Source organism: Scyliorhinus torazame, chromosome 22, assembly GCF_047496885.1.
Source record: "Scyliorhinus torazame isolate Kashiwa2021f chromosome 22, sScyTor2.1, whole genome shotgun sequence".
NCBI lineage: Eukaryota > Metazoa > Chordata > Chondrichthyes > Carcharhiniformes > Scyliorhinidae > Scyliorhinus > Scyliorhinus torazame.
In genome coordinates, this window is record NC_092728.1 from 67,507,841 (window position 1) to 67,522,260 (window position 14,420).

Sequence of the window (14,420 nt, forward strand, 5' to 3'; positions counted from 1 at the left end):
CACCCTTATGGTGACTAAATTCCATTTTCACACTGAGGATACCATCCATTGTGCTGTGTGGCACTACCACCGTGTGCAATGGAATAGGTTTCAAACAGATCTAGCAACTGAAGATGGGGAAACATGAGGCGCTGTGGGCCATCAACAGCAGCAGAATTGTGCACAACCATAATCTGTAAACTCATGGCCCTGCATTTGCCTTGCTCTAGCATTACCACCAAGCCAGGCGATCAACTCTGAGGAATGTCGAAGAGCATGCCAGGGGCAGTGCCAGGCACATCTAAAAATGAGATGCCAACCTGGTGAAGCTATAAATAGGACTACTTGCTTTCTAAGGGCAAATCGATCTCACATCCAACAGATTGGCGGCATGATGGCACAGTGGTTAGCACAGCTGCCTCGCGGCTTCAGGGACCCAGGTTCAATTCCGGCCTTGGGTGGAGTTTGCACTTTCTCCCCGTGTCTGTGTGGGTTTCCTCCGGGAGCTCCGGTTTCTTCCCACATTCCAAAGATCTGCAGGTTAGGTGCATTGGCCATGCTGAATTACCCCTTCGTGTCCAAAGAGGTTGGGTGGGGTTACTGGGATACGGGGATAGGGTGGAAGCATGGTGTTGGGTAGGGTGTCCTTTCCAAGGCTGGTGTGGGCTCGATGGCCTTTTTCTGCACTGTAAATTCTATAATTCTATAGATCAGACCACAGCACTGCAGACCTGTCACATCCACTTGTGAACAATGGAGGACAATTAAATAACTACCCATGGAGGAGGCTTCATTGCTTTCCCATTTCAGCGTAAAAGACACGGCTGAAGCATTAGCAAAACTGTTCAATCAGAAGTGCCGAGTGGATGATCCATCTCGGCTGCCTCCTGAGGGCTCCAGTATCATAGATGCCAGTCCTCAATCAATTTGATTCACTCCTTACAATATCAAGAAGCAGCTGATGGCATTGGATACCGCAAAGGCTATGGGCCCTGACAATATTCCAGCAATGATGCTGATGATTTCAGAACTAGTTGAACCCTTGGCCAAGCTGTTCCAGTAGAGCTACAACACTGGCATGTACCCAGCACCCAGTGGGAAATTGTCAAGTTCTGTCCTGTCCACAGAAAGCAGAGCAAATCCAATCCATCCAATTGCTGGCCTATCAGTCCGCTTTAAATCATCAGCAAAGTCTTAACAGGCAAAAAGAAGATGGCTGCAGTTCTTGGAGGCCAATCGCATCCCCAAGGCACTGTTACTGGAGCTTGTCAGGGTAGTTTTTTTAATTCTTCCTGGGTAATGACATCACCGGCTGGGCCAGCATTTATTGCCCATACCCGAGGGCATTTAGTAATCAATTGCATTGCTGGTGGTTGGAATCACATTTAGGCCAGGCCAGGTAAGGATGACAGATTTGCTTACCCAGGTGGGTTTGTTGGCATTAGACTTTTAATTCCAGATGTTTTAAATTGAATTTAAATTCCACCATCTGCCTTAGTGGGATTCGACCTGGTGGGATTCAAACCCCGGTCCCAGAAAAGTACCCTGAGGTCTCGGGATTACTAGTCCAGCAACATTCATTCGTGCCACTGCCTCCCCTAGTTTCATAGGCCCAAACATCTTCAGCTGCTTCATCAATGATTTTCCCTCGAGCATTAGACTAATGGGGTCTTCAGTACCATTTGCAACCCCTCACACCTATGCAGCAAGGCCTGGAAGTCGCATTCATGCCACACAAATGGCCGATAATGACTCTGTTCGAGAAAAGACAATGGGCGGGATTCTCCGACCCGTCACCGGGTCGGAGAATCGCCGGAGTCGGCGTGAATGCCGCTCCCGCCGGCCTCCGACATCTCCCACCCCCCAAAAACCGGCGTGGCGTGAGTCCCCCCGCCAGTCTTGGAGAATGGCGGGGTCCGGCGCGACTCAATGGGCCCCAGGGCCACCCGAATTCTCCGGCCCGCGATGGGCCGAAGTCCCACCCGCCTGTAGCCAGTCCCGCCGGCGTAAATTGGAGTTGATCCCTTACTGGCGGGACCTGGCGGCGCGGGCGGCCTCCGGGGTTATTGGGAGGTCGCGGGGGGGGATCTGGCCCCGGGATGTGCTCCCACGGTGGCCTGGCCCGCGATCGGGGCCCACCGATCTACGGGCAGGCCTGTGCCTTGGGGGGCATTCTATTCCTTCCGCACAGGAGGCTGTGGTCATCCGCCATTCCCGGTGCAGAAGTGATTCCATGTGCGCATGCGCGTGTATGACGTCAGCAGACGCTGACGCTCCCGCGCATGCCCGGACCCACGCCGGCCGGCGGAGTCCCTTCGGCCCCGGCTGGCATGGCGCCAAGCCCCTTACTCGCTGGCCGGCGGGGTGCAAACCACTCCGGGGCCGGCCTAGCCCCTGAAGGTACGGAGGATTCCGCACCTTTGGGGCGGCCCAATGGGGGAGTGGTTCACGCCACTCCATCCCGCCGGGACCCCCCGCCCCGCCGGGTACAGGAGAATCCCGCCCATGGTAACCATCTCCTCTTTACACTTAATGGCCTTACCGCCACTGAATTCTCCACTACCTGCATCCTAGAAGACCAAAGACCATAAGACATAGGAACAGAAGTAGGCCATTCTGCCCATCACATCTATACCACCATTCAATGAATCATGGCCGATCTGATACAATCGTCAACTCTCCTTTCCCGCCTTATTCCCGTAACCTTTGATTCCCTTACTGACTAAACATTTGTCCATCTAGCCTTCTGCATAATTATTGACCCAGCCTCTACAGCCCTCTGCAGTAAAGAATTCCACAGATTCACTACCCTCCGAGAAGATATTCCTCCTCATATCTGTTTTAAATGGACGATCCCTTACTCTGAGATTATGCCCTCTGGTCCTAGACTCTCCCACAAAAGAAAATTTAACTGAACCAGTCACATAAATACTGTGGCTACAAGAGCAGGTCAGAGGCTAGGAATTCTGCAATGCATAACTCAACAAAGCCTGTCCACCACCTGCAAGGCACAAGTCAGAAGTGCGATATGTTACAATTATGAGGTTTATATGATCAGTATGTTTTTCACTGTGTCTTTAAATTTAGGTCAAAATGTAGAGGGCCAGTTGACTATTCTGAATTCTGCCTGTACTGCAAGGCTGGGAAATTCCCCTGCTCCCGGGAATCCTTCAATAAAGTCTCTGAACTAGGGTCAGAGACATCGGAGACTCAGGGGCTTACCTGAATAGTTTGGACAGTAAAATCTGGGTTGAATGCCCAGGTAACTATAAAACTGAACCCACAATCACTCACACTGACCACTGACCCTCCCCCCCACCCCCAGCGCCCCACTCAAACCCTGATCACTCCCCAGCCCCCAATGACCCCAAATTCCCCTTCTAATTCCATCTGAACTGAGTACCACCCCAACCGACCTGACTAACCCCAACCACCCAATTATTCCACCGACACAACCTGACAAAACCTTCTGACATGACCCAACTGCCCAGTGACCCACCTAACCATTCACCCAACTGCCACCCAACGCACCTACCGTCACACCGATTACCACCCTGCCCATTTACCTGACACCCTCCCCACCAGCTACCCTATCTACCTATCCACCTCACCTACCTACCACTAACCTCACCCACCCTATCCACTTACTGCACCCAACTATCCACTGTACTTACTATCCTCTCCCTTCACTGTTTCACCCACACATCCATCATCCATTCGCTCACATGCATACTGGGCATTTATAATTATCTATAAACTTACCTTACAGCACTCAGTGCCCTAAAAAGACCATGGCTTCTGTGCTGACTCTCTTTGTTGCTCTCCGTATGGATTCCTGGGCCGAGGGAGTTCTTCCACATGGTGGAGCGGCCGTCCGGCCTTTTTGAATGTATCCAGCTAAGTGGGTAGTGACCAGCGTCGGACAAAGCAGTTGCGGACCCTGGCCCGAAAATTTGGCCCAATCATTTTCCAAAAAATTTCAGAAGAACAAAACTGGGCCAAGGTTTCAAGTACTTGTCTCAAAGGCCACTTGAATAAATTTAATTGGTTGCACTGATAAACATATCAGGGGCAGCACGGTAGCATTGTGGATAGCACAATTGCTTCACAGCTCCAGGGTCCCAGGTTCGATTCCGGCTTGGGTCACTGTCTGTGCGGAGTCTGCACGTCCTCCCTGTGTGTGCGTGGGTTTCCTCCGGGTGCTCCGGTTTCCTCCCACAGTCCAAAGATGTGCAGGTTAGGTGGATTGGCCATGATAAATTGCCCTTAGTGTCCAAAATTGCCCTTAGTGTTGGGTGGGGTTACTGGGTTATGGGGATGGGGTGGAGGTGTTGACTTTGGGAAGGGTGCTCTTTCCAAGAGCCGGTGCAGACTCGATGGGCCGAATGGCCTCCTTCTGCGCTGTAAATTCTATGATAATAATAATAGAGCTTTGCAAGCAGTAGCAAAGATGGTCAACAAGAGTAATGTTAACTTGAACTTGTACATGGGAACAGGTGAATTTTTATGACTGAATGAGGTTTCTCGATGCCATGTGCATCCTGTGAGCGTTTTGATGCTTAATTGCAAAATTAATCGTTTTTTTTTTCCAGTGCACCATTTTGAAAGCAGAGGGCAAATGAGTGAAAAATATTAACTGCTGCAAAAACATAACTTGTTCATTAGAATTTCATATTTCATTCAATTCAATGCAAATCATGCAGAATATGCATTATGCTGCTTTTAAAATGCCAAGTTCTTAGAAGCTTTTACCTCGAAAGGCATTTCGAAGGCCTCGATCAGTCCTCCTATAATGACCAGGCCTTCTGTAGTTATTTCCATTCCAAAGTAATTCTTCCACGTGACGCTTTCAATGAGTTCACAATCAACATACAGCTCCATTTTACTAAAGGAAACGCTAACCGCAACTTTATGCCACTTGCCATCTGAAAGAAAAGAAATGGGAAACCTGTGGGAAGAAGAGCGCAGTCTCAGTTAGCCAGAGAAAATGGAGGGATTTACACATTTTCCCACAATGGGGATTTCACAGGACGTTATGTGCCTTCGAAACAGTTAAGACACTCATTGTAATGCATTCCAGTGCACAAATCCAAAGACAACGGGCGTGATTTTCTGATCCTGAGGCTAAGTGCTGAAGCCGTCATAAACGCCGTCGCGTTTCTCGACGGCATCAACATGCCCTCAGGAGCAGTGATTCTGACCCCTACAGGGGCCAGCATGGCACTGGAGCGACCCACGGCGCTCCATCTGCCGATCCCGGCGTCAGATGGGCGCCGCGGGTCTGCGCATGCGCAGTGGGACCGGCGCCGATGCGCGCTGGGACCGGTGCGATTGTGTGCATGCGCAATGGCTCCCTTCTCCGCGCCAGCCCCGACACAACATGGCGTAGGGCTACAGGGGCCGGCATGGAACAAAAGAGGCCCCCAGCCTGAGAGGCCGGCCCGCCGATTGGTAGGCCCCGATCGCGGGCCAGGCCACAGCGGAGGGCCCCCCCCTCCCCCACCCCGGGGTCGGACACTCTTCCTCCCCCCCACCAGGTCGCCCCCGGATGAATGCACGCCGAGGTCTAGCCGGGTAAGACCACACGGCTCCAGCAGGACTCAGATTTTTTGCGCGGCCGCTCGGCCCATCCCCGACAGAGAATCGCCAGGCCGGCACCACGTTGACCGCGCCGGCGCCAATGGTGCCGATCCTCCGCTCTCCGGAGAATAGGCGGACCGGCGTCAGGGTGGCATTGCGTGATCCCCGCCCGTCCCGCCGATTCTCCTGCCCGGCCTGGGCTGAGAGAATCCCGCCCAGGATTAGTAAAGTCACCATAGTCCCAGATGACCATAGGCTGCTCTCCCTTTTGAGGGGCAGGGTGGAGGAGGCAGGGTCTTCATGGAGAACCTCAGCCGGTATAGGAATTTAACCCACACTGTTGGCCTCACTCAGCATCACAAGCCAGCGGGCCAGCTAACTGAGCTAAACCAGTCCCCAGGGATTACTTGATAACCAATCCCACCAGTGAAAAAGATAGCTTGCTGAATCAGCATTGCTGAACAGATAGGTCATAATTAGTAAAGTGATGCAAATGTATCACATGATTAAGATTTCAGAGTTAACAATAAGTCGCACACTACTGTACAGCGTATTAATATATATCTGATGTTAAGCGCATAGACACAGGTAAATGCCACTACCTGAGTTCCATAATATACAGAATCTATCTGTATTTTTAGAATCTATCTGACATTGACCGCAATTCTCCTTTTGGGAATGTTCTCCCACCAGAGCTGAACGGCAACTGATTTATTCTAACTTTGGGGGGGCATGGTGGCACAGTGACTAGCACTGCTGCCTCACAGAACCAGGGGCCAAGGTCAATTTTGGCCTTGGTGACTGTGTAGAAATTGCACATTCTCCCTGTGTCTGAGTGGGTTTCCTCCGGGTGCTCCGGTTTCCTCCCACAGTCCAAAGATGTGCAGGTTAGGTGGGGTTACAGGGATAGGGTAGAGGCATGGGCTTTGGTAGGCTGCTCTTTCCAAGGGCCAGAGCAGACTCGATGGGCCAAATGGCCTCCTTTTGCATTGTAGGAATTCTATAATTCGCAATCCTGAGCCATGTAAATTTCTGCATGGAGGGGATTGCGAGGGATTGCCCAGCGAATCAAGCATTGGGCAGCATTTTGGAGCAGGCGGCCCGATAGCGAGGTCCGGCATCTGGGCCCCCCTCCTTCTCCAGCAATGTAATTCAGCCGCCCCCTGGAATTTCTGGGTCCCCCCCCTCCTGGGTCCCCCCACATCCCCCCACCCCAACCCCCCCCCCACACAGTATGATGGTGACCCAACACCCCCAGTACAGAGACCACCACCACAGATCCCCCCAATTACACGACCATCCCCCCCACCTAATTACAGAGACCCCTGCATGGAAGTCCCCCCTAAGTAAGATCCCTGCCTGAAAGCCCCCCCGCCCCACACCCCCCAATAAGAGAGACCCCTGCCTAGAAGCTAGAGAATGTGGTAGTCACCACTGATGTACATATTGTATATAGAGGATGTCGGTGTAGGTGCTTTTATGTAAGGCCCTGTACTACAGGTATGGGGGTAGTTCCCTGCCTGCTGGCTCCGTCCAGTAGGCGGAGTATAAATATGTGTGCTCCTCGTACAGCAGCCAATTCGCCAGCTGCTGTAGGAGGCCACACATCTTAGTGTAATAAAGCCTCGATTGCATCCAACTCTCGTCTTTGTGTAATTGACCGTGCATCAATTTATTACACTAAGTTTTCAGAAGATGGACCTCCGCATCAAGCCGGACCGCCTGCAGCTGCATCCGCAATCAGACAACGCCAAAAAGGACTTTGCACATTGGCTAGCCTGTTTTGAAGCGTACACCGGGTCTGCGCCAGACCCAACTCCAGAAGCTCAGAAGATTCAGATCCTTTACACTCGGCTGAGCGCCAACGTCTTTCCACTTATCCAGGACGCGCCGACCTACGCAGCCGCCATGGCACTACTGAAGGAAAACTACGCTCAGCGGAAAAACGCGCTCTATGCCAGGCACCTCCTCTCCACTCGTCGTCAACTTCCTGGTGAGTCAGTGGAAGATTTCTGGCGTGCCCTGATTCCCCTAGTCAGAGACTGTGACTGTCAGGCTGTCTCGGCCACGGAACACTCGAACTTGCTCATGGGAGTCGCTTTCGTTACGGGGATAGGGTCCGATTACATCTGCCAGCGCCTCTTAGAAGAGGCCACGCTCGACCTCGCGGAAACCGAAAAGCTAGCGCTCTCGCTTACGGTCGCTTCGCGCAACATCCAGGCCTACACCCCCGACTCCGCGGCCCACCCCTCCTGTGCATTGTGGACTCCGCAGACGGCCGCCCCATCGTGGACCCCAGCAGCGACCGCCCTCAGCCAGCCCCACGCCTGTGCCACGTGGCAGCCAACCTACTGTGGGGGCCCCAAATGTCATTTCTGTGGACAATCCAAACACCCCCGACAGTGCTGCCCGGCCCGGAGCGCCCTTTGCAAGGCCTGTGGCAAGAAGGGGCACTTCGCTGCGGTGTGCCAGGCTCGCTCAGTCGCCGCTATTGTTCCAGCTCTCCCCACATGCGACCAGTGGGCGCCGCCATCTTGTTCGACCCCCACCACGTGCGGCCCGTGGGCGTCGCCATCTTATTCTCCCCAGGATCGTCAGGCGTCGGCATCTTGTTTTCCCCACGACACGTGCGGCCCGTGGGCACCGCTATCTTACCAGGACCCATGTTCCCCGGACACCTCATCTGGCTGCGCGCCGCCTACAACTGCCGACAACCAGCCGCGTCTCGCCTCGGTCACGATTGACCAGTCTCGCCCACACAACCTGGCAACGGCTTCTACCAACGTGAAGATCGATGGACACGAGATCTCCTGTCTGCTGGACTCCAGGAGCACCGAAAGCTTCATTCACCCCGATACAGTAAGGCGCTGCTCCCTCGCGGTACACCCCGCTAACCAGAGAATCTGCCTGGCCTCCGGGTGCCACTCCATGGCGATCCGGGGGTACTGCATCACCACTTTCACTGTGCAGGGCGTGGAGTTCAGTGGCTTCTGCCTCGACGTCCTTCCCAACCTCTGCGCTGCCCTGCTACTCAGACTGGACTTCCAGTGCAACCTCCAGAGCCTAACACTGAAATTCAGCGGGCCCCTACCACCCCTTACTGTATGCGGCCTCGCGACCCTAAAGGTCGATCGACCCACCTTCCCTATTTGCAAACTTAACCTGGATTGCAAACCCGTCGCCACCAGGAGCAGAAGGTACAGCGCCCAGGCCAGGACCTTCATCAGGTCCAAGGTCCAGCGACTGCTTCGGGAAGGCATCATCGAGGCCAGCAACAGCCCCTGGAGAGCCCAAGTGGTAGTTGTGAAAACTGGAGATAAACACAGGATGGTCGTGGACTACAGCCAGACCATCAAGAGGTACACGCACCTCGACGCGTACCCCCTCCCATGCATATCTGATATGGTCAATCAGATTGCACAGTACCGGGTCTTCTCAACTGTAGACCTGAAATCCGCCTACCACATCCGTAAGGCGGACCGCCCATACACTGCCTTCTCGCAGATGGCCGCCTTTACCACTTTCTCAGGGTTCCCTTTGGCGTCACCAGCGGGGTCTCGGTTTTCCAACGGGAAATGGACCGAATGGTTGACCGGTACGGGCTGCGGGCCACCTTCCCGTACCTGGACAATGTCACCATCTGCAGCCACGATCAGCAGGACCAATACACCAACCTTGCCAAATTTCTCTCCTCAACCTAACCTACAACAAGGAGACGTGCGTGTTCAGCACGAACTGCTTAGCAATCCTCGGCTATGTGGTCCAGGACGAAGTTCTGGGGCCCGATCCTGACCGCATGCACCCCCTCATGGAACTCCCCCTCCCCCTCTGCCCCAAGGCCCTCAAACGATGCCTGGGGTTCTTTTCTTATTACGCCCAGTGGGTCCCAAACTATGCGGACAAGGCCCGCCAATCATTCAATCCACTCTTTTTCTTTAATGGCCGAGGCTCACCAGGCCTTCAACCGTATCAAGGCCAACATCGCCAAGGCTGCGATGCACGCGGTCGACGAGAAGTTACCATTCCAAGTCGAGAGTGATGCATCAGACGTCGCTCTAGCTGCCACCCTCAACCAGGCAGGCAGGCCCGTGGCGTTTTTTTCACGAACCCGACATGTCTCCGAAATTCGGCATTCCTCCATCGAGAAACAGGCCCAAGCCATCGTTGAAGCTGTGCGGCATTGGAGGCATTACCTGGCCGGCAGGAGATTCACTCTCCTCACTGACCAGCGGTCGGTTGCCTTTATGTTCAATAACACACAGAGGGGTAAGATTAAAAACGATCAAATCTTGAGGTGGAGGATTGGGCTCTCCACCTACAACTACGAAATTTTGTATCGCCCCGGTAAGCTCAACGAGCCCCCCCCCCCCCCGATGCCCGATCCCGAGGTACATGTGCCAGCGCACAGGTGGACTGACTCCGGACTCTGCACGCCAACCTCTGTCAACCGGGGTCACACTTTTTGACCATTTCATCAAGGCCCACAATTTGCCCTACTCCATCGATGAAGTCAGGGCTATCACCAGAGACTGCCAGGTCTGCGCGGAGTGCAAACCGCACTTCTACCGGCCAGACCGTGCGAGCCTGGTGAAGGCCTCCCGCCCCTTTGAATGCCTCAGCGTGGACTTCAATTGGCCCCTCCCCTCCACCGACCGTAACACGTACTTCCTCCGTGTGGTCGATGAATATTCCAGATTCCCCTTCGCCATTCCATGCCCTGACATGACATCTGCTACCGTCATCAAAGCCCTCAACACCATCTTCGCTCTGCTCGGCTTCCCCGCCTACGTCCACAGCAACAGGGGATCCTCATTCATGAGCGACGAGCTGCGTCAGTTCCTGCTCAACAGGGGTATAGGCTCGAGCAGGACGACCAGCTACAATCCCCGGGGAAATGTGCAGATGGAGAGGGAGAATGGGATGGTCTGGAGGGCCGTCCAGCTGGCCCTACGGTCCAGAAATCTCCTGGCCTCCCGCTGGCAGGAGGTGCTCCCCGACGCCCTTCACTCCATTCGGTCGCTCCTGTGCACCACAACCAACGAAACCCCCCATGAACGTCTCTTTGCCTTCCCTAGGAAGTCCACCTCCGGGGTGTCGCTCCCAACTTGACTCGCAGCTCCAGGACCCGTACTCCTCCGTAAACACGTACGACTCCACAAGGCGGACCCGTTGGTTGAGAGGGTACAGCTACTCCACACCAACCCACAGTATGCCTACGTAGCTTACCCCGGTGGCCACCAAGATACAGTCTCCCTCAGGGACCTGGCACCAGCTGGTTCCGCACACTCACATCCCCCCCCGGCCCGGCGTCACCCCCCCTCCCCCGGCCACCCAGCCGCAATCCCCGCCGCAGGACAATCTGTCCCCCCCCCCCTGCCCACACCCGGGGATGAAGAGGACTTCGACAAGCTCCCGGAGCCACCGAAGACCAGACCGACACCGGAATCGCCGCCAGCACTGCGGCGCTCCCAACGGCAGATCAAGGCTCTGGACCGACTGACTTGGACTTTTAAAACATCATCACTCTGTATATAATTTTCCCCTCCACCCCGCTGGACTTAATTTTTTTTCTTTCTGCACTTTAAAACGTCTACCTGTATATAGTTCTCCACCACCCCCGATGAACTCAATTTTAACAGGGGGTGAATGTGGTAGTCACCACTGATGTACATACTGCATATAGCGGATGTCGGTGTAGGTGCTTTACGGTAAGGCCCTGTACTACAGGTATGGGGGTAGTTCCCTGCCTGCTGGCTCCGCCCAGTAGGCGGAGTATAAATATGTGTGCTCCTTGTACAGCAGCCATTTCGCCAGCTGCTGTAGGAGGCCACACATCTTCGTGTAATAAAGCCTCGATTGCATCCAACTCTCGTCTTGGTGTAATTGATTGTGCATCAGAGAGCAGTGCAGACTAGTGGAAAAAAATATCAGGATTTGCATTGTGTGGTGGCCCTCCAATGGACTTAAAGGGTTCCCCTTAACCCACTGCAAGGTCCAACGCATCAAGGCCACATTTATAAATAACTGCACCTATTCTCGCCCACATGAATCCCAGCCCAGAGGACCGAAGAATATGGTGCTCGGCCCACTAATAGACCCATTTGCATCCGCCATCTGGGAACTGGAGCATTGGAACGGGGCGCCAATCCCATTTTTTGTCCAATGCTGGATTCTTCCCCCGATCGCGAATTGCGCTTCCGGTACTGTGAAACGGAGAAAGCAGCCCATTGTCTCAGTTCTGAAGTTACGTATGGAATGAACAGGAATCTCACAGTCTAGTTCATCAATTATAGGATGAAATCAAAGGAAATCCAAAGCCACTTATACATTTTGTTGGCAAAATGAAGTTGTCAATGGGACACTGCAGCGAAGGCAGAGGTTTCACGTTTTGTCACAAATGAAAATCTTTGGTTATGGGTAAGTACCTCACAAGTGAAAGGTATTTACACCGAAACAAAACGTAAAAGATATTTTATTGGACTTCGCAAAAGTAAGCATCTGTCCGAGAAAAGAACATGTGAATTTGTGTTACCCAATGTGTGAAAAATGTTTCAAAATGTCACAATTCACAACATTAAAAAAAAACTCCTTGTTGTATAATTACCATTTGTACATTTTGCAGTGAAAGCACAGTGCTGCAGACACAGTCACATTATAAAGAAACACTATGCCTCATTTTCTTAAAAGCCGCATTTTAACGTTGGATAAAATGAACAGTTTCTTGGACGAGGCGCAAGAAGAAGATTATAATTTGTCGGAACATTCGTAGTGTTTTTAGGCACAAAAATAATTAGTACATTGGTAATATGGTGTTCGACCAAAAAAATGTAAGAGTGCTGCACCAAAACCATATGATTTTTGGTTGAATATAATGCTTTAGAAATTTGTCATGTACACGTAGTTATGAACATACACGCACACACACACGTGAACACACCCAGATTTCTCAAAGTTGCTCATTGTCTTATAATGATGAGTACTTTGCCATGTACTTAAAGGGGCATTTATAACTCAATACCCCTTTCCAACATTCAGAAAACTGAAAAATTCCAAAATCTGCCCTCTTTTCCGAAAGCCGGCGTGATGTCACGAGTGGGAAATCCCACAAGGCTCTGGGAAGGTTCCCGGGCGCTGCGCAGGTCCCAACGTGCCGTACAGGCACAGGTCCCAAAGCGCCGCAAATTATATTCCAAAACCCTAAAAATTATGAAATCCAATACACATTCGGCCCCAAGCATTTGGATAAGGGATACTCAACCTATAGGTCCAGTGGCTACCTGTAAGAAAGCTATCTGCTGCTAAATGTAAAACTCTTTTTCACCTAAAGTTTGCTTTCAAGGTCACAAAATCAAAATGATCAGGCCTTGGAAATTGAAGACGCAAAAGCTCATGATTTAGCGGGGCCCCTGTCACCCAGGAGCCAACTCCCCAGTCAGGGCGGCACCTCGAACATGTCAGGAATCGTCGAGGATGAAGGGTCATGTACGCTGCCCAGGTATCAGGCGCAGTTGTGCATGATGCGCAGCTGATGGCAACATTTCAGCTGCACGTTCATCGAGTGGGAGCCCTTTAGGTTTGTGTAGAGCGGCCTGTCATCTGCAGGTGCTCATAGGGCAACATGCATCCTGTCAATCACTCTCTGGACCCGGGGCATCCCGTCAATGGCGGTGAACCCCATTTTCCGGGCATCTTGGTGGGCTTGGTCCACATTGAATTGGATGTATTGAGTCGCCTGGACATATAGGGCCTGTTTGGCGGCCGGCCCTCCTTCCGGGTGGCTGCCTCCTGTTCCTCTGCTGCATGCTCTGCTTCTGCACGCTCCGCTGTTGCCCGCTCCAATGCTGCCGCTTAATCTTCCTCCTCAAACAGTGCCCGCCCGTACAGCCACAGGGCATTCCCCAAGGCTGCACCGACCAGCAGGAAGGCCACCATTGCTGGTTGAATTATAATATCCATCGTCTGCAGGCAGTGAAAGGCCAGCATGTTAGAATGGTGCATACCCCGTGCCCAACCAGGTCCATGGCGGTCCCACCCACATGTCCTCACCCCCCCCCCCTTCAATCCTGCATCCCTGGTCCCATCAGTGACCGGCACTCTGTAGGGGCTACAGTGAGCGTTGCCCTAAGTGGGCCGCCAGAAGCTCCGTCGGCAGTTGGCGGACGGTTGGGTGGTGGGGGGGTATGACGAGTGTGGGGTGCAGGGGTGGTGGCGTTGGGGTACCCATATGGCCGCTATCACTCTGCAGAACCAAGGGGCTACACTGAGGTGCACAGCAAGATGGCTGCCTTGCAATGGTGGTCCTGGCACCGTCGGGAACTCGGCCCATCAGAGTGCAGAATGCCGGAGGCCATGGAGAATACCGGGTCAGGCCCGCTAATGACATGCAAACAGTACTGCATGCGCCGCTGTCAAGGTGATGGAGAATTGCAATTTGGCATCAAATCGGCACCTGCCATGATTTTGACATCGCAACCTATTCTCCGTCCAATCACGTATCTGGCATCGGCCAATGGAGAATCGCGCCCAACCTCTTTGAAATGAGAGATCTGTCATTTTTACTGAACCCCAGCCTTCGGGTTACTGCTTCACACAGTCCTCCAACTGCTTAAATATTCCTTCTCGCGCACTGAAAGGTCACAATGAAAAGCAACTTGCAGCTTCGGACCATTTCCACATCACAGTATATCTGTGCTGCAGACAGGAGTCACCTCTCCCTAAAGACCTGTAACAGCAGGACTACAAAAACATCATTGATCAACTTGCCAATCACCTCTTGCCCTGACCAGCAGGAGACATTTTATTTAATCCCCATACAAATTCAGTTTATTGTGACCCATTAAAATCCTCCATTGATCTTATAC

The 14,420-nt window shown here is 52.9% G+C and overlaps 1 protein-coding gene across 3 annotated transcripts in view; it reads right to left on the minus strand.

Moving 5' to 3' along the window:
- The window catches only part of LOC140399099 (uncharacterized), a 484,003-nt gene that overhangs the window by 294,804 nt on the left and 174,779 nt on the right, over nt 1-14,420 (minus strand). For all 3 annotated transcript variants that reach the window (XM_072488263.1, XM_072488261.1, XM_072488260.1), the window contains exon 4: nt 4,732-4,927. In XM_072488263.1, the coding sequence (XP_072344364.1) occupies nt 4,732-4,927 (196 nt within the window). The remainder of the gene's footprint in view (nt 1-4,731; nt 4,928-14,420) is intronic.